This window comes from Panthera pardus, unplaced genomic scaffold, assembly GCF_024362965.1.
Source record: "Panthera pardus isolate Hobbes unplaced genomic scaffold, ASM2436296v1 HiC_scaffold_11, whole genome shotgun sequence".
Taxonomy (NCBI): domain Eukaryota; kingdom Metazoa; phylum Chordata; class Mammalia; order Carnivora; family Felidae; genus Panthera; species Panthera pardus.
The window spans coordinates 66,232,035-66,259,412 of record NW_026526666.1 but is presented as its reverse complement, the minus strand read 5'-3'; the positions used below and the strand labels follow the sequence as shown (position 1 = coordinate 66,259,412).

General features: G+C 35.1%; 1 protein-coding gene across 4 annotated transcripts in view; it reads right to left on the bottom strand.

The window, feature by feature from the left end:
* The window catches only part of FAF1 (Fas associated factor 1), a 514,818-nt gene that overhangs the window by 338,361 nt on the left and 149,079 nt on the right, over nucleotides 1-27,378 (bottom strand). For 2 of the 4 annotated variants that reach the window (XM_053895524.1, XM_019449338.2), the window contains exons 3-4: nucleotides 20,201-20,247; nucleotides 9,540-9,745 (exon numbers count right to left, since the gene is read on the bottom strand). In XM_053895524.1, the coding sequence (XP_053751499.1) occupies nucleotides 9,540-9,745; nucleotides 20,201-20,247 (253 nt within the window). Of the gene's footprint in view, nucleotides 1-9,539; nucleotides 9,746-20,200; nucleotides 20,248-26,973; nucleotides 27,041-27,378 lie in introns of all 4 variants that reach the window. The other 2 variants (XM_053895525.1, XM_053895535.1) reach the window with 2 other exon arrangements.

The window sequence follows — 27,378 nt, the reverse complement described above, 5'->3', positions numbered from 1 at the left end:
CAAAAATTACATGGTTAATCTGAGTTACAGAGTCAAGACTGGAAACTAAATTCACAGATTCAAGAAAAAAACTGGTTTGAAATATCCTAAACTACTTTTTCAAGCTCAAAATGCACTTGCTAAATGTTTTAACTCTTTACATACTCAATCTTACTCATTTCAACTCAAACGTTATCCAACATAATAAAAGTAGTTTCAGGAAAGTAGATTAAAAACAGAAAAGAAAATGAGGCAAATGGTTAAACTAATTACAGACCTATTTTTCTATTTTCCATTCCAGAAATGAAACTAAGGCTCTGCTGAATAGGCCCAGCAAAAGTAAATTTTCTGGGAGCACTGATTCAACAAACTTTATTGAACAAATACCTGTATGTTAGGTTAAATCCTGTACTAATCTTCTATACATAAAACGAGACAATAATTCCCACCCTCAAGATCACACCATTTCACACTAGATAGTATTTTATAGAAGAACCAATGCTTTAAAATAATTCTTTAAATTTATTCAAAATAAGAAAACCCAGAAAGATTTTGTAACAAAACAAAACTGTAGAAACAAATAAATAAATAACACACTAAAAAATATTAACAAACTGATACAATTACCACTAGGTGTCACTCTGATATAAAGTTGTCAGCTGCCTTTAGGCTTGCTTTTATACATTGTTGAGTCTTCCTGGTAATAACCTGGAAAACTGCATCTTATTTACCATTTCTTTGCATTTTAACATTTATGCATACACAGAAAATTAGGATTTATACAATTCCTTAATAACAGTAAGTTGGTCCATATTTTTAAGTTTTCCTGTGGTATTTTAATATACATACAAATACATACATATGCTCATATATTGAGCCATTTATTTTCTCAACAGACTACCCTGTGCTAACCATTGTGCTTGGAGAATTTAGAGAAGAATAAGACCTAGTCTCTGAATAGTTTGAGAAGTTAATAGTCACAAGGGAAACTTGAAAAGAATAAGATATTTTAAAATCCATTTTGCAAGTACATATATTTTATGGGATCATACAAGATGAATCAACTACTATGTCCACGCAAATTAGGAAAGGCTTCATAAAGAAGAGATATTTACATGGAATATTAAAAGATGAGTATGAGTTTCCTAGAAAAACTAAAACAAGGAAGGGCAAATGAAACAGAATATAGGAAATAAGAAACCACTGAAAGATGTATAAGAAGATTTATATTCTAGAAAAATCATTATAGGGCAACTATGTAAAATACAGACTAGAGGAATAAAGATAACAGAGATGATAAAAATAAAGGAAGGATTCAAGTGATATCACTGTAAAACTAATACAACTTAATCAGTCAAATGCAATGAAAGAATAAAAAAATCTTCCATCAAGTTCCAAATATCCCTGCATACAACTTCCACAGTGATGCACATCAACAAACTTAATGAACATAGAGAAGATGTGCGACATGATTCTTTGGCATGCAATTCATAATAAAAGAATAACCATAATCCAAAACAAATTTTAAAAACTGGAATAGTTAGGAGAAGCAGGAGGTGTGTATTGCACAATAACAACATGTGATATATAATTTATTTTGAGTCATATTTTATTTACAATATATTTGTAACTATCTTAATTTTATTTCTGTTTAAACAGAATGATTATTTGACTGTTTCCACTCTACCATACTTGGTCACAAGTCCATTTTTAAAAGTGAATTATAAAGCCAACAGTTTTAACAAATGTGATCTCTGGAAATTCTATCATATGTTTTTGTAACAAAACTTTAACACAGTTTCATAGATTATTCTCCAAATTAAGATAGAATTAAAGTGTAACATTAACATATCCAGACAAGATCCAGACAAGCCAGCATTTCTGATCACCATCTTTGAAATAAGTAGGGATATCACTCCCACTGAGAGAACCAATGAAAAGGGTGGTTCAAGTGATCAAAATATCCTTTTACTTCCAACATATACCAAATATTCCATCAACCAAAAAAAATCAGGTCATTTTCAAATGAGAGTGTTAACTACTCAGCCACATGCTACATAATAGCAGTTAAAATTTATTTAATAAAGGACTTCTTTATAGTTTTTTTAACAGATAAAACACAGATAATTTTAAGTAAAAGTGTGATATGGTACTGAGTTCTTTCCCCTATAATAAATACATTCATCACTAAACTAAGAAAGTAAAAGCCTAGTAAAAAACCCTACATAAGGAGTTTCCTACTAATACACCATGGATACCTTACCAATATTACTGAAAATCTATAGGAACAATAAGGAGGGTCAATTCTGACAAATTTCTATGTAAAAATAAATAAAACTATTTTGCAAATATCAATAAATGGGCCTTTGGCATTTTAAAACTACAAATTCATTTTAAATATCAAAAACCTAGAAACTTACTCCAAAAAAAAAAAAAAAAAAAAAAAAAGAACCAAACAGACACCTGGGTAGCTCTGTATTTGAACATCCGACTCTTAGTTTCAGTTCAGGTCATGATCTCACAGTCGTGAGATCAAGTCCCATGTCAGATTCTCTTTCTTCCTCTCTCTCTGTCCCACTCCCTGCTCGTGCATGCATATGTGCACAAACTCTCTCAAAATAAATAAATAAGCTTTTTAAAAAACATATTTTGGAGCTGAAGAATATATTAACTGAATTGAAAAAGTCATTAAAAGGGCACAATAGACATGATCAACCAGAAAAAAAAAAATATGTGAACTTGAAGACAAGTCATTTGAAATTATTCAGTCAGAAGAGAAACAAGAAAAATTAAAAGAGAAAGAATGAAAAAAGCCTAGACAACTTATGGGAAACCATTAAAGGAGCAACACAGGCATTTATGGGAGTTGTAGAAAATAAGACAAAGGGTCAGAAGGCTTATTTGAAGAAATAATGGCTGAACAATTCCCAAATCTGGGGAAGGAAACAGACTTGCAGATTCATGAAGCACAAAGGATCCAAAAAATAATAAATCCTAAAAAGTCCATACCAAAAAACATTAAAATCAAATTGTCAAATTAAAGGACAAAAAGAAATCTGAAGGCAGCAAGTGAAAAAAGCTCATCACATAAAGGGAGCTGCCCCCAGTATCAACAGATTTCTCAACTGAAACTTTGCAGGACAGACAGAAGGGAAGAGAATAATATATTAAAAGTGTTGAAAGAAAAAAACTGCCAAAAAAGAATACTGTATTTCCAGTAAAACTGTTCTTCATATATTAAAGAGAAATAATGACTTTTCCCAGCTAAAAGCTGAGAAAGTTCAACAGTAGACCTGCCTTATAAGAAATGCTAAAGAGAGTACTCCAGTTGTAACAAAAGTATACCAGATAGCAACACAGGAGTATAAAGCTCACTGTTAATGGTAAATATATAGACACTACAAAACACTCTACACAAGTACAGAATATTGTAATAATGGTGATTAATAACTTATTCTGGTATAGAAGTTAAAAGAAAAAAGTATACAAAATATAACTATAAAATGTTAATGGTACTTAACATGCAAAGATATAATTTGTGACATTGATAACAAAGGGAGGGAATAAAGAGTAGGTTTATGTATGACTTAAATTACCAGGTTAAAATAGATTATCAAAAATAGAAGATGTCTTATGTAAGCTCCATGATAACTACAAAGAAAACAACTACAGAAGATGCAAAGAAAACAGCTACAGAAGATACACAAAAGAAAATGGGGACAGGATCAAAGCATGATACTACAAAAAAAAAAAAATTGGGGCGCCTGGGTGGCTCAGTCGGTTAAGCGTCCGACTTCGGCTCAGGTCATGATCTCGCGGTCTGTGAGTTCGAGCCCCGCGTCGGGCTCTGTGCTGACAGCTCAGAGCCTGGAGCCTGTTTCACATTCTGTGTCTCCCTCTCTCTCTGGTCCTCCCCCGTTCATGCTCTGTCTCTCTCTGTCTCAAAAATAAATAAACGTTAAAAAAAAAAATCAACAAACAAAAAGGAAGACAGCAAGAGAGGGAAAGACAGAACAAAAGCTACATGACAGAAAGGATATAATCAACAAAATGGCAACAGTTAAGTCCTCCCCTATCAGTAATTAGTTTAAATGTAAACAACCAAAAGACATAGGCTAGTTGGATTAAAAAAACAAAATTCAACTACATGGTATCTATAAGAGACTCACTTGAGATTCATGGACACAGAGAATGAGCGTGAAAGGATGGAAAAAAATTCTATGCAAATGGTAACCAAAAAGGAGCATTGTGACCACACTTACATCAGACTAAATAGACTTTAAGTCAAAAACTGTCACAAGAGAGATAAGACATTATATAATGATAAAAGAGTCAATTCACATACAGTAAGATGTAACAATTATACACATATACTCTCAACATCAAAGCACCCGATATATACGAAACAAACAATGACAGAGCTGAGGGGAGAAATACACAACCACAATAATAGTAGGGGATTTCAATAATGGATAAAATTTCTACACACAAGGTCAATAAGGAAACACAGGGCTTCAACGCTAGACCAAATGGACCTAACAGACGTATACAAAACATTACACTGAACAGCAGCAAAATTCCAAACACACGTGGAGCATTCTTCAGGGTAGGTGACATGTCAGGTTATAAATGAATCTTAATAAATGTAAGAAGAAATAAGCAGAAGGAAAACTGCTATTGATTTTTAGTTTCATTATACTGTGATAGGAAAACATTCTTGGTATGATTTCAATCTTCTTATATCTGTTAAGACTTGTTTGTGACCTAACAGCGTATCTATCCTGGAAAATTCACAGATGTATAGAAATAACTTAGGCCTGAACAACCAAAAGAGCAAAGAAAAAAATCGTAAGAAAAATTAGAAAATATCTTGAGACAAATGAAAACAAAAACACGACATACCAAAACTTTAGGGATGCAGGAAATGCCTACATTAAAAAAGAACAAAGATCTAATACACAACTTAATTTTACACCTCAAGTAACTATAAAAACAGAAACAAGCTAAGCCCAAAGTTAGAAGAAGGGAGGAAATAATAAAGATTAGAGCAAAAATGAAAAGAGAATAGAAAAACAATTTTAAAAAATCAGCAAAACTAGGAGTTGAGGCTTGAAAAGATCAAGAAAAAAATGGACAAACTTTTACCCTAAACTAAGAAAAAAAAGAAAGACTCAAGTAAAACCAGAAAGGAAAAAGTAGACATTACAACTGATGCTGCAGAGATAAATACAGAGACTACTATAAATAATTATATGCCAACAAATGGGATAGCCTAGTAAAATGGGTAAATTCATAGAAACATATAAACTACAAAGACTGAATCACAAAGAAATAGAAAATGCAAACAAATCTATAACTAGTAAAGAGTAATCAGTAATTTAAAAAATCAGTAACTAGTAAAGAGTAATCAAAAAAAAAAAAAATCAAAATCAGGGCACCTGGGTGGTTCAGTCAGTTAAGCGTCCTACTTCAGCTCAGGTCATGATCCACAGCTTGGGGGTTCAAGCTCCACGTTGGACTCTGTGCTGACAGCTCAGAGTCTGGACCCTGCTTCAGATTCTGTGTCTCCGTCTCTCTCTGCCCCTCCCCTAATTTCTCTTTCTCTCTCTCTCTTTCTCTCTCTCTCTCTCCCTCTCTCTCTCTCTCCCCCTCTCTCCCTTCCTCCCTCCCTCCCTCTCTTTGCCCCTCTCCTGCTTGCTCTCTCTCTCTCTCTCAAAAATAAACATTAAAAGAAAAAAAATTAATCAAAATCAGTAATCAAAAACCAACAAAGAAAAATTCAGCACCAGATGGTTTCATTGGAGAATTCTACCAAACATCTGAAGAAAAATTAACCTCACTCTTTTCAAACTGATCCCAAAAATTAAGGCAGAGAGAACGCTTCTGAATTCATTTTATGAAGCCAACACTACCCTGATGCCAAAGCCAGACAAAGACACTACAAAAACAAGAACAAAAACTATTACCCAATATCCCTGATGAATATAGATGCAAAAATCCTCTACAAAATATTAGAAAACCAAATTCAACAGCACATTAGAAAGATCATACACCATAAGCAAATGAAATTTATGCATGTGATACAAGGGATGGTTCGACATATGGAAATCAATGTGATATATACCATATTAATGAAATGAGAAAAATATTACACAATCATCTTAAAATATGCAGAAAAAGCATTTGACAAAATTCTCCAACATTTCATGATAAAAATACTCAAACTAGAAACAGAAGAAAATTATTGCAACATAATAAAGGCCATATATGAAACATCCACAGCTAATATCATACTGAATGGTGAAAACCAAAAACTTTTCCTCTAAAGATCAGGAACAATTCAAGAATGCCTACTGTTGCCACTTCTATACCACACAGGATCTGAAGTCCTAGCCAGAATGATTAGACAATAAAAAGAAATAAAAGGGATCCAAATCAGAAAGCAAGAAATAGAATTATCTATGTTTCCAGATGATATTATATGTAGAACACCCTAAAGATCCTATTAAAAAAAAAAAAAAAAAACCTGCTAGACCTAATAAACAAATTTGGCAATGTTGCAGGAATACTAAATTTACATACAAAAACTAGTTATATTTCATACACTAACAACAAATAATCTAATAAGGAAACTAATAAAACTATCTCATTTACAGTAGCATGAAAAAGAATAACATACACAGGAATAAATTTAGCCAAAGAGACAAAAGACTTGCACAATGAAAACTACAAAACAATGCTAAAAGAAAGTAAAGATGAAACAAATGAAAAGACATCACATGTTCATGGATTGAAAGACTTATTAATATTGTTAAAATAACCATACTACTCATAGCAACCTACAGATTCAATGTGATCCCTAACGAAATCCCAATGGCATTTTTAGACATTTTTGCAGAAAACAATGTTAAAATTCATATGGAACCACAGAGGACCCTATGTAGCCAAAACAATCTTGAGAAAGAAGAATAAAGCTGGGGGCCTTATATTTCCTGACTTCAAAACATTTTACAAAGTAATCAAGACAGTGTGGTACTGGCCTAGAGAAAAACATATTGACCAATGGAACAGGTAGCAACCCCAGAAATTAATCTATACATATATGTCAAATGATTTGACAAGAGTGCCAAGTCTACACAATCGGGAAAGGATAGTCTCTTTAACAAACAGTGTAGGGAAAACTGGATATCCATGTGTGAAAGAGTGAAATTGGACCTTTATCTTATTCCATGCACAAAAACTAACTCAAAATGGGGAGGTAGGCAGGCATGGGCTAATGGGTGATGAGTATTAAGGAGGGCACACGTTGTGTTGAGCATTCGCTATTATATGTAAATGATGAACCACTAAATTCTACTCCTGAAACCAATATTACACTAGATGTTAACTAACTAGAATTTAAATAAAATTCTGAAAAAAAAAAAAAACATAGACTTAAACATAAGATCTGAAACTATAAGACTCATAGAAGAAAATATAAAGCAAAAGCTTCATTAACATTGGTCTTGGCAATGATTTCATGGATATAACACAGAAGCATAGACAACAAAAGTAAAAATAGACAAGTGGGACTAGATTAAACAAAAAACTGTGCAGCAAAGGAAACAATGGGTATAAAGGCAACCTACAAAATTGGAGAAAATATTTCTAAAGCATATATCTGATAAGGGGTTAATATTCAAAATATATAAAGAAATCCTACAATCCAACAGCAAAAAAGTAATAACCTGATTTAAAGATGGGCAAAGGCCTTGAATAGGTATTTCTCCAAAGAAAACATACAAATTAGCAACAGGTATATGAGAAGATGTTCAACATCACTAATCACCATGGAAATCCAAACCCAAACCACAATGAGATATCACTTCATACCTGTTAAGATGGCCATTATAAAACAAAAACAAAGCAGAAAATAGCAAGTGTTGACAAGGACATGGAGAAATTGGAACCCTTGTTCATTATGGGAGTGTAAAATGGTGTGGCCATTATGAAAAAAGTAACAATGGTGGAGCCATTATGATAAAAGTATGAACATTCCTCAGAAAATTAAAAATAGAACCACACATGATCCAGCAATCCCACTTTTGGGTATTTACCCAAAAGAATTAAAAGCAAAATCTTGAGAGATATTTGCAATCTCTTGTAGCATTATTCACAATATCCAAGAGGCGAAAACAACCTAAATGTTCACAGATGGGCAAATGGATACAGAAAATGTGGAATATACATACAATGGAATATTCTTCATCATTAAAAAAAGAAGAAAATCCTGTAATTTGCTACAATATTGACGAAACTTGAGGATATCATACTAAGTGAAATGAGCCAGACACAGAAAGACAAATACTGTATGATTCCACTTCTAGAATAGATTTAAAGTATTCAAAGTAATCTAAGCAGAAAGTTGAATGATGGTTACCAGGGGCTGGTAGAAGGGGGAAATGGGGAGTTGCTAGTCAATGGATACAAAGTTTCAATTATACAAGATGAAAAAGTTCTGCTTTCTCAAGATATGCTGTACAACAATGTACATATAGTTAACAAAACTATATTGTACATTTAAAAATTTAAGAGGATAGATATATTATGCACTTTCCTTTACCACAATTTGGGAGCAGGGGAAGGAATCTATAGGAGAATACTGGGGGCATGGGAATGAGTATGGGAAGAAATAGATGGACTAGGAAAGAAATCTGGGCAGAAGAAGGTATGTGTACAAAGGATCTAATAACCTATTCAAGGAACTGAAACAAGTCCATAAGAACTTAGGCATGGTGAGCAAGGACAAAAGTGGTAACAGATGAAAACCAGAAATGGAACAGGGGCCTGATCAAGCAGAGACTTAACAGGCCATGGTAAAAAGACTTTAATTTTATCCTAAACCAATGGGAAGTCTCTAAATGGCTTTAAGTAAGGGAATAACAATCTGATTAGTGTTTGAGAATGATCAATCTTTTAACAGTTTAGCTTTTTCTCTGTAGTGTACTTCAATTAATAAAATTAAATACAATTAGGAAAGATCTCCCTAAAAAAGAACAAAGGCAAAATTTCAGAAAGATTTGGAATTTAGATTTTAGGCAAAACTACAGTAATGGGTCAAATAATCTGAATCAAACGTGAATTCAACACAGTTTCTCTGTAGAAATTTGGCAAAATCTGTCCAACAATGGCACACATACACTTTAAGTTTCCTTTGAAAAGCTGGCAGGGAGAAGGGTATTATGTCTTATTTCTGATTTCTCATTAACCATAACATGAAAAATGAATGGATTTCAGCTATAAAGTCCAATACACAATATACTTAAAGTTTGATTTGCATCTGCCCTAAAAGAACATCTTACACTATTTCATATAAGTGGAACAAAAAAATTATTCTCAAACTTGCCTCAATATCAATACAGTGTTTTAAAAATGCAGCATAATTATCTGTATGGAAAATATCAGTTTCAATTTGCTCTCTCCCCCTTCTTATTGGCAGTCAACTCAAAAGAAAAGGATATAAAATGAAATATTTACCTAAGAAATTATTTATGAAGGCTTTATGTTAGGAAAAACCTTACCAACAGTACAGCTGTCTTCAAGTACCACATCAACATTTCTGTCTCTGTACTCAACCCTGAAGTCCAGCATCCGAGGTTGCCTTTCTACAATTTGCCTAGATGGCAGTACAGGTCGAAATGCTGAAGAAGAAGAGGGAGCGGGAGCTGAAGCTGGGTGACTTGTTGGATCAAATGCAGGTCCTGGTATGGTCTCACCTCCATAGTCACTGAAATATTGACATAAAAAGGATTATCATCAACCAAATCATTACAAATTACCACTAAGGATCCATTTCCATTCCTGGCTAGTGTTGATCTTCCTATCTTATGTTGTACTTCCTCCATAAAATCTTTCCTAGCGACTGAAGGCCACATTATTCTCCCTCCCATCCTTGCCTTTCTATGTCTATTAACAGTATCATACATATCATTTAGCATTTAATCAGGTTTTTGCCTCATTGTTAATGTTAGTAAAACATTATTTTAGTTTCTATGAATTAAGAACACTGTCTTCATTCACTTTCATTTACTCACTGAAGCACATTATTTAATTCATTAACTCTACTTTCCACAAAACTATTTCATAACTTTACCATCCTTAAACTTCCATTCTCCCTATCACACTCCTCAGTCTTTTTAAACTTTTTTTTAAGTTTATTTATTTATTTTGAGAGAGAGACAGCACGAGTTGGAAAGGCAGTGACAGAGAAGGAGAAAGAGAAACCCAGGCAGGCTCTGTGCTGCCAGAGCAGAGACTGACGCAGGGCTCAAACTCACAAAACCGTGAGATCAGGACCTAAGCCAAAACCAAGAGACAGACATTTAACGAACTGAGGCACCCAGGTGCCCTGCACTCCTCAATCTTAAAAGATGGTTTTTTTCCTACTGTGCAGAGAAAACGGATGCATGCCATCAAGAGGAAATTCCTTTACCTTTCTGATATCAAATCCACAAACTACCCATCATATGTACTCTTTTTTTTCTATAAAACAGAGGAGACATCATTCTATCTATACAAAATCTAAAACCATCTTCTAATAGCTTTGCATTATGGATTATGCTTTTCCTTTCTAGTATCTTCAACATCTCCTTCTCTTCTGGATTCTTCTCAATAACATTTAAACACGTTCAAGTCTTAAAAATAAAATCTTTGCTCTGGCTACTTAATAGTTATCTCATTTGTAAAATGGGAAAATTAATTATATTTGCAGGGATTAAATCAGGTAAACATATGAAAAGCTTAGCACAATGCCTGGTGTCTAGTAAGATCTCAAACCTCAAACTCCATATATCCAAAGTTTAACTCTTTAATGTCTCCCCAAGCCTGATCCTCCTTCCATTATTCCTCACATTAGCCACCCAACCAGAAACTCCTGGCATTATCCTTGACACCATCTTAAGTCATAAGTCATCCACCTTTCCCCTCTGAAGCTGACACCCTAGGGCAAGTCACAAGCACCTCATGTATGGTTTGATGCAAAAGCCTAATGTCTATGTACCCCTTGCTCCCCTGCATGTCATTCCAGATCACCACTAAAATGAAATTAAAGACAGAAATGTCTTAATATCATTTTTCTTCGATACTCCCCTCTGGTCTTTATACAGAGCTAAAGAGGCATATAAGTCCCTGTATGATCCACATCCTATCTACCTTCCCATCCTTAGCTTGCTATGCTATCTCCATCTCTCTATGCTAATAGCCACAACAGCCTTTCATTTCTTCCATCTTACCTTGATCCTTCCCATTTCATGGGGGAACACAGACTATTCCTTCTAAGAATATTCTTCCCATCTCATCCCTATATTCCACCTTTCTTCTAGTTAATTATATTCATACATATCTCAGATTGAACATTTTTCAACTCAGAGCATGTTTCACTACCTTAGACTGGTTCTAATTCCTCACCACCAACAATTATAATTGGTATTAATCATTTGACATTTAAGACCCCCGTAGAATATAAGTTCCACAAGGGCAAAGTTCCCATTTGTGTTTTTAATGGCCATATTTTCTGCCTAGAGCTCAAGAATTCACAGAGAAGGTACTTAAATATTTAACAAATAAGTAAAGAAATAATTATTAAATAATTTGGTTTTCCTCTCACTTAATTTATCATATATAGCCACTTTTTCCCCCATTGCTGGGAGGAAAAGGAAAGAAGGGAATATAAGGAATGCTTCCATTGATACATTATTGTATATATGTTCCACCACTAAAACTACAAGCTCACAAGCTCTATTCTAAAACATCCTTTTTCTCACCCTAAATTTGAGGAAAAACAATGGACTGGCAACCTGAACAGGACCAAGAATGACTAAAAACACACAAATAAGCAGTATTCATTCAAGTCAGGAAAAAAAAAATTACATTTACTTCACACTATTGCTTTGATTAGTGTTAACCAAATTTATATTACAAAATTGATTTAGTGAGTTGTGTGATCAGTCTTTTAAAGAACAGGATAGGAAACACATTATCAGCATGTGGCACTTAATAGTTTGGACCAAGTATTGGTTCCTAAACTTTTTGATCCTGATACATATTTGCATATGTGTGTTTTGGATTCCAAGCATTCCTCATTGTAGGTCCTGGCCAAAAAAGTGTGAAAATGACTAGCTTAGATCTCAGAGTTAAGATACTCTAGTAATCACTGATGCAAATACAAAACCCAAAACTCCCAGCTGTTAAGCTCAAGGAAAGTAATCTTAGAAGGAAGACATGGAAAAGAAAATGACCAAAGCAGGAAAGACTATAACTGTTGGAATTCAAATTGAGCTCCTAAATATCTATGAACAGAATGTTGTGTAAGGTTACTTAGTATCTCTAAATTTTGTCACAACTTCTCAGAACCTCGGAAAAATAGCTGAAGTTAATAGGCTGGTCACTGACTTACTGTTTGCTTAACTCCAAATTCATTCTTCTTTTAAATATTTTTTTTAATGTTTATTTTTGACAGAGAAAGAGAGTGCGAGCAGGGGAGGGACAGAGACAGAGGGAGACAAAGAATTCAAAGCAGGCTCCAACATGGGGCTCAAACCCCAACATGGAGCTCAAACCCACAAACCATGAGATCACTATCTGAGCTGAAACCAAGAGTTGGGAAGCTGATTGAGCTACCCAGGCACCCCCAAATTCATTCTTCTATAGTCTATACCATGATGCTGGTGCTAGCATTCTCCAAAATTCTATTTATTTCGGCATATGTTTCCCTAATAGATTCTGCATATAGGGGATACTAGCTAGGGATTATTTGTGAGGAGAGGAGGAAAGACTTCCTTCTTCCTGTTTGCATATATTTCTATCAGTACCATCCTGTAGCTTTCAGTCTCCTGCTTTTTTCAGCATTCATATAACCAGTTTCTTGACATCTCCTCAGATACCAGTAGCAGCTAAACAGTATGCATTCCACAGTGGCCTAATCCTCACTCGGGTCCAAGGGCTCCTCGGGTCCAAGGGCTCCTCGGGGCTTCAAAGTTCTGTTAATCCCTTTGACCTAGACCTAAGAGTGCTGACTTCCTGAAGCAGTTATTATATCAAAGTTTTTTCAGTTTACTTTTTTACTGTTCCACACCTGTGTAACCAATCCTACATTAAATTCCCTTTGTTGAAATACCCATTTCTTTTTTGATAATGGAGGCATCACAGGAAACAAAATTCAGGAATTGGCTTGATTATGTCCTTGACCTTCAATACACTGCTGAGCTCCTTGCCAATGGAAAATGAGATGCTAGTGATCCAAGTCATGCACTGGCATAATGATTAATTACATTATCACTTACAGTTCATTATGATCACATGCCTATTAAAACAAGTGCCTAAGGGGACCAAATGGCTATTGCACTTGGCCATTATGATAGTAATGACAATAAAGACTAGGAGCTGGCTGCTTCTGAATCTAATGGAAAGCTTAACAGAAGAAAATGACACACTTAGGGTTATTAACTTTCAGTTCAAGCCATGAGAAGAAAGCTATAGAACTTCTGAAGTAGCACTTTCTTATTTCCTATAACCACAGGTATGATCCTGCTGAGAATCACACACAAAATTTAATTTTGCAGCTTGCATAATTATAGTGAAAGTTGAATATATATACTTCATAAATCTCTTCTGTGAAAATTACAGCACAGTTTTCAAAGGAGTGGGATCCTAAAATATGGAATGAGGATACCCAAATGGGTTCAGATGAAGGTTACAATCTTGAATCCATGGTGTCCTTCTGAACCTCTTCTGTAAGCAGAAACATGACTAAAGTTAGCCTCCTCTTGTTGAAAACTAGTAATGATCTTACTTGAGACCATTGCCTTGAAAAGGGATGCCTATTCTCAAAACCTACCCCCACCATTCCTTCTTGCCTCTAAAATCAAATTGAGGTAGGCTCCAAGAAAGTAAGTACAATGTTTTAACTGAGCGAGGGCTTAAATCCAAAAATAATTATAAAATTTTGATAAATTGTATCAGTAAAAACCTAGGGAACAGGCAAGGAAATCAATTGGAAGCGAATTTGACCAAAAGAGTTTGGGTAGGGCCAAATATAACATGTTTGCTTAAGCAGCTCTAAGTACCTCTAATAGTTTGCTTGTTGACTGAAACTTAAGTCCCAAAGGAGTCTACATTTAATAAGGATGAAATGCCCAAACTTTCCTGGCAAAATGTAGAAGAAATTCAGATGCTTAGAAAAATAAAGCTTAAGTGGATTACCATGTACAATCTGAACATACATATATCTTCCTAGTACATCACCCATGAGGTCCCAGAGGACATTGCACTAAAGCATTCAGAAATACATTTATTTGTAAAAGCGTCTGCCTTCTTAAAAAAAACTGTAGAAGCTGTCTTCTGTGGATTGGGAATGACATGGGGAGATGAAACCACTCAATAAGCCTCCCTAATGGGCATGATGAGATGCCAGAGTGTTGAGGTCAAATGGCAGAATTTAGTAAGAAGAAGGTGGGAACAATTATGTTAACAGACAACAGAGACAAAACGCAGCAATCAGAAGATTTCAACCTCCAGAGATCTTTAGAAGTATTTAACTGAACATGATTATATCTAAGGAACAAAATTAAAAGTCAGCCAACTAAAATATTACTTGATCTAAAACCATGAGAAACCCTAGACCTGGTAGCCTAAAACCTGAGGTCCATAACCACAAAGGAGAGTCATAGTCACTCTCAGTTTCCAAACACAAGTTGTTTCATAAAGCCCCTGATCCCCACAAAGACAATGCAACAGGACCACACATATATATTATAAATTTTCCTCTAAGACTTCACCTAAGAGACCTGCAGCCTTTAACTAGAGTGCCTGTGTACCAATAAAAGGAAAATATCTAAATCTTTAGGGGATTACTAGATGCTAACTCTAAACTGATACTAATTCCTAGGGATATAAAAGTGGAAGATTATGATGGTAAATCAAGTTTTGGCCCAAGTCCACTCATACTATATTCAAACAATCTGTCAACCTATCATGCAATTTCTTCTCCAGATTCTGAATGTATAATTCAAAGAGACACCTTCAGTAACTGGCAGACATCCCATATTGGCTTCCTGATCCATGGAGTTAGGGTTACTACATAGGAAGGGATAACAGGAGGAAACAGATCTTTTTCTCTATATTAATTTGCAATTACCAAGACAAGCATTTTATTTTTACCCAGAAGGGTAAACAATATACCTTCACTGCCTTTTCTAAAAGATTATGTAAACTCTCTCTAGCATAATAATCTAGTCTAGGGAGATCTTGATCACCAAGCATTCCACAAAACAACATTACTTTGATAACAATGTGAACTGATCCTGAAGAACAATAGTAGCAAGCACTGAGATGCTTTATCTTATCAAATTAGAAGATACATGCCTCAAAAATGCAGGATCTCACCACCTTGGTGAAGTTTCTGGGGTTCAGTGGTCATAAACAAGTCAGGGTAAAAGGCAGTGGCTGTATCTTGCACTTCCCATCAATAATAAGAGATAACTAAGTTAACAGAGGAAGGAAAGATTTAGACTGGGAAAAGAAAAGATGGTTGTGTATACATGCTCACACCAACCAAAAACAAACTGCTGAAGCGTAACAGCCTCCAAACAAAGATATCCCAAAAAGATAGCAGTGAAAGAAAAGCCTCCCTGTGGGGAGAACTTGATATTGTACCACAGGTTGACCTTTTCATTTAGAAAGAGAGATTGCCTGAGGTACAAATCTATACTGAATCACAAGCAATAGCTTATAGGTTGGCCAGCTGATCAGGACTTGGAAAGAATAAAAGAAAATTAGGTGACAAGGAAGTCTGGGGGAAATTTATGAAAATGGATCTTTTAGAATGGACAGAATGTGAATATATGTTTTAGGGGAATGTTGCCTATAGGCTATCCGCTGGGGAAAAAAGGCTCTCAGTGTGGCATAAGATAACAATGTTCTATTGTTGTGAGTCAGCTTTTTTCCCTTACTACCCTAGGACTGTTCAATACATTAATGTATAATGTAGTCATGCCAAAAGGAGGGAGGTTAGGTAGAGCACAATATCAACTTCCCCTTACCAAGTCTGAATCTGGCTACGGAAACTACTGAGTGTCTAAACTGCTACCAACAGAGACTAATACTGAGCCCCTAATATGGCATCATTCCTTAGGGATCTGGTAATGCATCATTTCTATCATGGAGGAGGAAACAATCTGTTCTCACTTAAAAAGACACTTTTCTGGATATGAAATTGACTTCCCTGATGTAATGATTCTGCCAGTAGCAACATTCATGTATTGAGGAAATGCTTATTGATATATGGCTTCCCCTTGTTCTAAACAAGGAACTCATTTCACAGCAAAAGAGGTATAGTGCTGGTATCATTCATATATCCTGTTACCCTGAAGCACCTAGCTTGTCAAAACAGTGGAATGTCCTGCTGAAGACAGTTATGGCACAGGTTGGGAGACAACATACTCAAAGCTTGAGGCTCCACATTAAAGGATGTGGTGTATGCTTTATATCAGTGACCAAAACTATGATGTTTCTCATACTACCAGAAAACATGGGTATGAGAATTAAGCAGTGGTAGTGGTTCCTTTTATTATGCCTAACAACTTAACAGAATTTTTGTTTCCTGCTACTTTAGGCTCTGGTGGTTCAGAGATCACAGTTCCCAAAAAATGTAATGTTTCCACAATACTTTCGCAGAATTAGAACCTGAGAATGCCACTTGGCAGTTCTGTACTCCTCAGACTATTGAATCAACTAGCAAATGAAGGGATACTAAGTGAGATGAAAGGTCCTGATTACCAAACTGGATTGCTGCTCTACAATGGACTATTTTCTGGTCTTCTCTAGGTTCCCTCAATGAGTTAAATAATAGACAAAGAAACATACAATATATCTGCCTGGGTCAAAAAATAAATATGAGTTGATAAACACCATCCTTAGTCAATGAGGAAAATTACACTACTGGTTCATAAAATTTTTAGGAAACAGGGGCGCCTGGGTGGCTCAGTTGGTTAAGCATCCGACTTCAGCTCAGGTTATGATCTTGCAGTCTGTGAGTTTGAGCCCATGTCCACCTCTGTGTTGACAGCTCAGAGCCTGAGGACTGCTTCAGATTCTGTTTCTCCCTCTCTCTCTGCCCCTCCCCTGGTCACGCTCTGTCTCCCTCTCTCTCAAAAATAAATAAACATTAAAAAAAACTTTTTTTTAATTTTTAGAAGACATAGCATGTGCTGTCTACTAACATGAGTAATTCATTAGCTCTTCCTTCTAACAATAACTGCCTGCAAAAATAATGTTTAAAAAGGTTCTGGACAATATGCTAAATAAATATTATACCAAGATGTAGTAAATAAACATGCACACATTTGATGTTTTATGATTAAATTGTTTACATTTATGACAGCATAAGTTACACAGTTTATAAACATATGGTATTAGTAGTATACTGTCTAGTGAAATAAGCCTTGGAGGATGAGGCAGAAGACTTGCTTATATTCCTGACTCTATCAACATCATGCTACATCATCTGGGCCAAGTCATTTCATGCCTTATCCTACCTATAAAATGAGGGATAGTAACATCTTTGCTTTGCTTACGACTAAAATAGTCGTAATTGCCTTTGCTTGCTTACAACTAAAATAGTAACTGTAAAAACAAAGCTGTGGGATAAAGACCTTACACACGTGTATAAATTCCAACTTTTTTACCCAAAGGAAAAAATCTTAAAACAAAGGTGTGACATTGTCTAGTTTACTGAGTAAATTTACTTGAGTAAATTTATGTCAACTCTCTACCCTTCAGTTTCCTCATCTATGAAATATGAACACTTACCTCTTGAGGGTTATAATAAGTATTAAATGATGAAATATATGTCAATTACCTGACACAGTGCCTTAAGCATTAGGAAAATGTTAATTTCTTTGCTTTGAACTTTATGGTTACATTAAAAACCATATTCCCACTTTTGAATTCATACAAATATCTGATTTCAAGAAAAGCTATAAAGCACAGGGATTGGGCTGTTCTCCTTCCAAAAGTAATTCATATTAAAAAAATATTTTTGGTAGCTCTTTCCTCTGTTGAGGTATGAACTGACAAGTTAAGAGTCAGCTGTATTCACAGACTATATTCAATTTTACTACAAAAGTCAAATAAACAAAAATCCTTTTAACTACCTGCATATACCATTCCTACTACTGTGTCTTCCACTTTCGGTGTTAAGTAAATGAGAAATTAACATTTTCTTTTCCTTTGGTCAGTAGATCTACAAAAGGAATTTTCAGTTATGTCAAGTCCACACTGATTTCAAAGCTGAAGAAAAAGGTTAGGAAGGGAAAGAGTTGAAGACTATTACTAGATACAACTGATTTTCTTCTGTGCACATAAGTCATTGCTTTAACAAGCAAACAAAACAAACAAAACCCACTCTGATGAAAGTTAAACCTCAAATATTATAGTAACCTCATTAGAAGTCAATTTAGTGCTGTATCTCTACTTATATTAAGCAAAAACTATCATCTTTGACAGGAGAGGTGGAATGTTTCCAGGGATGAAGGAATTTCTACAGTTCACCCATAGCATAATACTGTTAATGTTAAGATATATCCAATATGTACTCAGAACCCAGCAGCTGAATCCACAAGGGATTAGCAAGAAAATTTTGGCACAAAAAGTGGAATAACATTTACTCAAGAATAAAACTGGAGCCATATTTAGCAGTCTAAACCTTTTTAAACCAAGGCAGGGGGGAAAAAAAAGATCATGAAGGAAGTTCCTGTAATCACCTGGTTTGCTTTCTAGACAAGGGTTTCAATAAAACTAAATGCTTTTGAACCAAAAAAGAAAAAAGGAAAAAAGAAAAAAAAAAGAAGAAAAGAGTAAACAAAAAAATTTTGGTACAGACTCTGGAAATCAGCCACATTTACTCTGGATGGAAAGTCTTTCTCACAGTTTTTTTGTTTTTTTGTTTTTGTTTCTTTTAGGGAACAGGTCTGTTAATCACTAAGGGTAGTATTGGTACCAAACAAAATTTGCTTCCTTTCTAAATATAGACAATTTCCTATAAAGTACAGCATATTTTGCAATTCATGGTGAATTTTTTGACAGTTTTGCAACAGCACTTTTCTTTCTCTTCAAAACAACCTCATTCTAGTCTGCTGTTTCTGTTTGCCTCATCTGCACTTAGCAGATCATGCTTCAGTGACTTAGAAATCCCAGCCACCAAAATTCAAGCCAAAGTTTGAATGGGGGATGGGGGGGAATCAAGTAATTAAACTACACTTGGAAGGGAGAATGGTTTTACCTCCTATGACTTTATAAGTGTCCTCTTTTAATCCAAACCAGAGTCTCCAATTTTAAGGAAAGAAAACTTAAGAAAAGTTACTTCTAATTTAAGGAATTATTATTTTGTAACTTAGAGTTCTCTTGGCATCATCTTCCAATTTTACCTTCCGGCAATGACACAAAACCATGAAGACCATTCCATATGTTAACAATGGATTCTTCAGATGAAATAGTTCAATGCTCTAGGAAGTTTCATCAATTAAGAACTTACTGAAATTGTTGCAAGTTATCATATACTTAATTTAGAAAACAAAAGTGAGTGGGAAAAAGAATGTAGTAAACTGGTTGGAGACAAGGCTGAATTGGTAGATGATAACCATGTTTTAGAGCTGCTGAGATTCAGTTCTTTCCACTTTATGAATTAGAATATGACCTTGAAAAGCCTTCTTTCTTCCTTTCTTTTTTAGTTTAGAGACAGAAAAAGACAAACAGTGTGCAGGCAAGCAGGGGAGAGGTGCAGAGGGAAAGAATGAGAGGATCTCAAGCAGGCTCCACACTCAGTGCAGAACTTGACACGTGGCTCAATCCCACAACCTTGGGATCATGACCTGAGCTGAAATCAATAGTCAGACACTCAACCGAATGAGCCACCCAGGCACCCGAAAAGCTTTCCTAAAAATAAAATAAAACCAGCTTTAAAAATAGTACCACCCATTCTGAAATAACATAATACAGTTAAAAGCTAGAGACTTTAGGAAATTGATATAATAAAAATGTCTCTAAGAACAGTAACAATATTAATGAGCTTCTACACCAAAGAATGCTGTATCAAATGCTCTATCAAAAAGCGAAACAAAAAGATTAACAATTGTCTCTTTTTGCTTTGCTAAATTCTCAACCTATCATTAAGCACCTTATAACATACCTTTGTAGAATGCCATTTTCCTGGGGTATTACACCATTGATAGCTGCCTGCAAACAAAAAACAGAGAAGCCCATTTAACAAAAAAAAAAAAAAAAAAAAAAAAAAAAAAACAAAAAACAAAAAACAAAAAACAAAAGAACAAAAACAAAAAAACAGAAAAACAAAAAACAAAAACAAAAACAGAAAAATGCTCAGAGATGGGGTGGGGTGGAGAAGACTATACAGGAAAATAAGTGTAATTTTGGAAAATAAACTGTAAACAAATACTAAATGTTTCCCTAGTAATACAAAATATTCTCTAAAATGTTTCTCTACTTGCTATAATAAAACCGTATTTTAAGAAAAAAATGCATTTGGCATATAATATACCCAAATCTTGAGTCATAAAAAGCTTAGTTCCAGTCTTCATTCAAGCAAAACACCCACAAAAACCAATGTTTAAGAATGTCAGAACAAGTAAAATCAGTACCATAAAGTAGTATTTTTAACATTATTTCCTTCTTCAGATTAAGATATAAAATCACAAATGAAAAATTCCAATAAGAATTTTAGAATTAGCTCAGAAATTAAATTCACTCTTTCATGTTATAATTATAAATCTTCATAAAAAGACCATCTAGAAGGAAAAAACGTAGAGGCATAAATTCTTTGATAAACACAATACCACAATTGTACCAGGTTACAAAAGGAGGCAGGAGCATCACTGGGAAGTTTCCATAAAACATTCCTGAAGTTGGTCTCTATGCTAACAAGTCACCAATTACTCAGAACATAGCACAGAGGTGACATGATATGGACGTTTTTGCAGACTACTAAGCAAACAGGCTGCTACATCCTGGATTGTCACTACAGGTAATAGAGAAGATTCACTGGAGGAAAAACTTTGCATTTTCAACTCTGCCTCTGCATCATAACAACTTCTTCCCTCTCCATGCCCATCCAAGTCCACATCAAAATGAAAAAACAAACAAACAAAAAACCTAACACTTCAATGCTTTATCAGCTGCCTGAAAATCATCTCCCAAAAGGAGTTTGTGTATTTGGTGAAACATTAATCTAAATATTTGCCAGAAGTGGGTCAAGTTTACAATGTTATTCTGTAGAATGGAAACAGAGTAGAGTGTAAGGTACTTCCTATAAATTTTGAGAGTTGTAATGCCCCACTGGCAAGAAAGAAAGAAAGAAAGAAAGAAAGAAAGAAAGAAAGAAAGAAAGAAAGAAAGAAAGAAAGAAAGAAGAGAGAGAGAAAGAAAAATTCACATATTAATACAGAGAGTGGATTCCATAGAACCCTGACAACTCTGGAGGCTCATAAATCCTTTGAGCCAAACATGCTAACATGGGTTTTCAAAGCCACAAATGCAATGGAAGCATCTCTGTCTACAGCCAGGTCAATTATCTCTTTTCTCTTGACAGCAATGGTTCCACATACAAATATCTTCTTTGCTAAAAATTAGGAAAACAGTAAGAGAATTTTCTGTGCTGTTGGAAAAGAAACAAAATACCAGAGTTTGGAAAGACTGTGTTCAAATTTTCACTCAGGAATGCCAAGGTGTAATGGAAAGAATATTAAGGATTTATAAAGTCCAAAATTTGAATCTAGACTTTCCCACTTATTAATTTTATGATATTAATATGTTCTATAATCACTGAACCTCTTTCAGCCTGTTTCCTCATCTCTATAATGAACTATACCCTCAGCCAAACTGGGCCTTTTTGTTCCTCAACAGCATCAAGTTCCTCTTGTTCTTATGTCTTTTGAAGATATTATGTCTGTTTGAAATGCCCTTTCCTCATTTCTTGTCTGGCTAAATCTTAATGATAACCAAAATTTCTGTTAGATACACTTTTTCAAATAATACTTCTTTGGTCAACCCCCATCTATATAGGTTTATGCTCACATAGAACCCTGTGCTTTTCCTTCATCGTAATTAATAATTACTTATTTGGTGGTTGTTTTATGTCTGTCTTTCTCAACAGGGTGTAAGCTCTGTGACAGACAAGACAATAACAATTTTGTTCACTACTTTATCCCCATTGCCTAGCACAGTGCAGGAACTAAACAGCACTCAATACTTATTTGTTAAATTAAGGATGATAGGGAGTACAAAAATGAAAAACAAAACAAAACAAAACAAGTCACACAGCCAAGTGACCAAAGCTCAAAAAGCTTCCTAGATGAAATAATGTCTCAACCAAGACTGAAGGATAAGTGAAAACTAGCAAGAAGGGGTAGGACACAACACTGTTCAGGAACAGTAACATACCTCCACTTTCTTTTTCTAAGATCTTAGATTGTTTTAAATAATGTATTTCATTTTGGATAGGAAGTTAAGTTTCTGACCTCAACCTTATGTACATAATAAATTCTGTACATAAATATGTAAATGCAATCCAGAATGAAGGTACAATAAAAGTATAATTTGCTAAAGGAATATAGAATAGGGAAAGAGATTTTTATGAGGATTAAGAAAAGTTTCAGAAAAGAGATGGCATTCGATCTGGACACTGAATAATGAGTGGATATAGAAGCAAAGGAAAATTTCAGAAGAGTTCAATTTTGAACATGTTAACTTTGAAGTGACAGTAGGATATCATTTGTTTAGTTAACAAGTATGTTATTAATTGCCAACTACATACCAAGCTCTGTGCTAGGCAATGGAGATATACTAATAAATATAACATAGCTTGCATTCTAGCAGGGACAAAAATATATTCAATAATTAATTTTACTATAAGCAGTTCAGGTAATATCCAAATGGAGACAAAAGTAATTTAAAAATTCAGAGGTAGATTAATTAAAGCTATATATGTTTAAAGGCAAATAAAAGAAGCCCTAAAAATATTTTAATTCTCCCTCCCTATAGCTTTCTTCTTTGGTGAAAAGAAGAGAGATAGAGTATTGGGGAATTCATACATGTAAGAAAAAGATAAGAGAAATCTAATGACAAAAATTAATATAGAAGGGTTAGATATAAGGGCAAAAACCATGAATATGTCACAGAGGGAGCAAAGAAGGTACTGTAGGGAAGGATTAGACAAAACTGAAAAATGTGAAAATAGTCTAATATTATGAGGCCTAAGAAGAGATTATTAAACATATTTTTTAAGTTTTATTAAAAATTAGATTATAAAAGGCTAAAAAATACATGGGAAATAAAGTATAACTCTTGAAACAGTGTTTAAAGTACAAAAATAGGATTATCAGTATAATACTCATTATTCTCAGTATATACACATTAGTTACTAACAAACCACCATTTTTCCAGGCTTCAATGATTACATCATCATAGCATTATCATCAGCTCTATTCTTTTAAATTTTTTTTTTTAACATTTTTATTTATTTTTGCGACAGAGAGAGACAGAGCATGAATGGGGGGAGGGCCAGAGAGAGAGGGAGACACAGAATCGGAAGCAGGCTCCAGGCTCTGAGCTGTCAGCACAGAGCCTGATGCGGGGCTCGAACTCACGGACTGTGAGATCGTGACCCGAGCGAAGTTGGACGCTCAACCGACTGAGCCACCCAGGCGCCCCTCATCAGCTCTATTCTTATCAGCAGCCTCCTCAGCTGGTTAATCTCCAAATTACTGATTGCAGATAAGTAAAAATAAATATTTAATACATTTAAGTTACAAGAATTTATAAATAGAAAAAAACATTTAAAAGTTTATGATGATAGAATAAACACATTTTCATTATACATATACATATATATAATCGTATATATTATTAGTTGACAGAATTAAGAATATAGGCAACTCTACATATTCCACATGTTTGGAAAGCCTGTGAACTAGAATAATAATTATTGTTGTTAACACTGGCTTTGTTGTGTCCATTATCCATTTTTCCATCTCCTGAACATACTTAATATATAGAAAAATACTTTCTAAAATTAGTATACTTTTGTTAAATTTGAAATTACTCTATGGTATGTCAGATTCAAAATATTTTCAAAATAACTAAAAAATAAACATTGGGTCCACAAAGTACAGTACTAGTATTTTAGCATTCACAACTCTGATCTTGCCATCAAGTGAATTCTTCAAACAAATACAGACTTTCTCTCCTCCAATCATACTGATCCTTTACAGAATATCCTCTTTTCCACCAGTTCAAATTCCTTCATTCTTTTATTCACTGAGCACAGTGCTGGAGAAAATATAAAAATGATGAGACACATTCCTCCCAGGACAGGCAGTTATAGAAACAACTAATTGTAAAGCAATGTGAAAGGCAATATGGGATCATGAAGGAAGGAATGCCTATTGTTGCCTAATGGAGTTGAAGACCCAGATGTGAATCATTTTCTTCAAGAAAATTTAACTGACTCACACTACCTTTTTCTCAATGATTTTTCTTCCTTTATTTTTTTTTTTAAGTTTTTACTTAAATTCCAGCTAACATACAGGGTCATATTAGCTTTAGGTGTACAACTAAGTGATTCAACACCGGTGCTCATCACAAGGGCACTCCTTAATCCCCATCACCTATTTAACCCATCCTCCCACCCACCTCTCCTCTGGTAACCATCAGTTTGTTCTCTATAGTTGAAGTCTGTTTCTTGGTTTGCCTTAAAAGTCTCAATGATTCTTCCACTGTGTTGTACTTACATAGCACTCATGAATCTTATTCATTCATTTGATATTTCATTCACTCATTCCAACATTAACCCATCCCACAAATATTTAATTAATCATCTGGAACTATTCTGAGTATTGAGAAAACAAAAGAAGATATAAATGTCCACACTAAATTGATAAAATCATCCTCCTCTCATGATTTCACCCTGAGTAGAGCCAATCAGAAGAATTGTAAGAGCCCATCATTCTACAGCTATGAATTGTGGAATTTTCACCTTTAATCTTGTATTGGGGGGAGATGGAGGGACACTGTGTGTCTCCTCTACTCTCAATACTCCACTACAAACAATACTACTTCACCTGACACCAGATGTGTGGGTTTTCTATACACCAAGCAATTCTGCAACACCAGCTAAGTGTTCTACAATTTAACTCAATTCTGACACTATCTACCTGGAGATAGCAGCATCAGATCCCACCAGTTAAGGGCTCAGGACCATAAAACTACTCCCCACCACCCCTCTTCAGATGCTCATCACAAAGTCCAGACTATTACCTGTGCTTCTGACCCACCTGCCATACATCAGAGATTCCCACAACCCTCTCTTCAATTAATTTGCTAGAGCGGCTCAAAGAATTCAGGAAAACATTTTACTTCTTAATTTACTGACTTATTATAAAAAGATACAATTCAGGAAAAGCCAGGTGGAAGAGATGCCTACAGAAAGGTATGTGGGAAGGCATGCGGAGCTTCCATGCTTTCTCTAGGCACACTCTCCCTCCACATATACTACTCCCCAACCTGGAAGCTTCCCAACCTGCATTATTGCGATTTTTATGGAAGCTTCAATTACGTAAGCATGATCAATCACTAATTCAATTTCCAGTCCTTCTCCCCTTCCTGGAGGATGGAGTAGGACTGATAGTTTGAAGCTTCTAATCATGGTTTGGTCTTTCTGGTGACCAGCCCCCATCCTGAAACTATCCAGGAGCCCAAAAGTCTCCTCATTAGAACAAAAGACACTTGTATCACCCAGGAAATTCCAAGGGATTTAGGAGCTCTATGGTCAAGAACTAGGATCAAAGGGGCGTCTGGGTGGCTCAGTTGGTTAAGCGTCCGACTTCAGCTCAGGTCATGATGTCACAGTTCATGAGCTCGAGCCCGGCGTCGGGCTCCATGCTGACAGCTCAGAGCCTGGAGCCTGCTTCGGGTTCTGTGTCTCCCTCTCTCTCTCTGCCCCTACCTCTCTGCTCATGCTCTGTCTCTTTCTCAAAAATAAATAAATGTTAAAAAAAAAAAAAAAACTAGGGTCAAAAATGAAATAGTAGAACAAAAGATGCCACTAGTATTATCCTTATCACTTAAGAAATTATAAGGGTTTTAGAAGCTCTGTGTCAGAAACTGAGGGACAGAGACCAATATATTTTTTTCTATTATTTCACAGACCTTATTAGTATTCTGTTAATCAAAGGAGCTATAAGAAAAGGATCCATTTTGGGATGAAAACTTTCCCAGCTACAAAAGTGACAGGCCAAAGAAACAAAAGTAGATATAAATGTCCACACTAAATTGTAGAGTTCTAGAGAAAGAATATGAGATAATGGTGGGAAACCAATGAGGCCTCAAAAAAGATGCTCTACACCATTTTCTCCCTCTTTCTTTCTGGGCAGAAAGGAAAGTTTTTTCCACAAATGATTATTTAATTTTCTGTAAATATCTGTAACAGACTGTTTCCAACAATCTACTATATTTATCCTCTTCTAAATGTTCTTTCAAATTCCTACTTTCCAAACATGTTCATCACTATGATAACCCTTCTTCAAGTACTCTATTGATAACTCTTCCTTCCACTGATCATAAACTTCAATAGAGGAATATATAAGATACTAAATGAAGGCAAAGGCAAAACAGTGGAAGTAATTTGAATGCCAGGAAAAAGCTGGGAAGAAGGGGTGATGTTTGAACCAAATGTTACAGCAGAGCTCTTCTAGGGGGAAAAGCTGAGTAAGAGCATTCAGGGGAAAAAAATCTTTTTTTTCTGTAAGTCCATTCAAGAAGTGGAAACTAGTTTTGTGTGGCTTCAGCAAAGGTTTGGGTGAGGAAGCAGTGAGGAGCCAGTTGGAAAGGTAAGCAAGAGGTAGATTATGAGAAGCAGTACAAATACAAGCATTAAAAGTTTTACTTAACCTGAAGATAATGGGCAGGCAACTGCTGCAACTGAAATTTGCCCTTCAGGAACATCATTTGGTCAGCACTGTGAAACACGAATTGAAAAGAGAAAATTGTTGAGAATGATGCCCAGGCTTCTGGCTTGGGTAACTGAGTAGACTATTCCTGCTCCAGTCCTCCCAATCATCACAACTGGCAAGCAATTCTAAAGATTCCGTCACTCAAGTCAAAAATATATAGTCATCCTCAATTCCTTTCTCTCACATTCCACATCTGACCTATGAGAAATTCTACTTGCAAAATGTAGAATCTCCTCGATTACCACCCTATCTAAACCATCATCTTTCCTCTGGATTTCAGCAGTTTCCAAACTGGTCTCCCTGCTACTGTCTTTGCCTCACTTGCTTACTGCTTGTTCACACA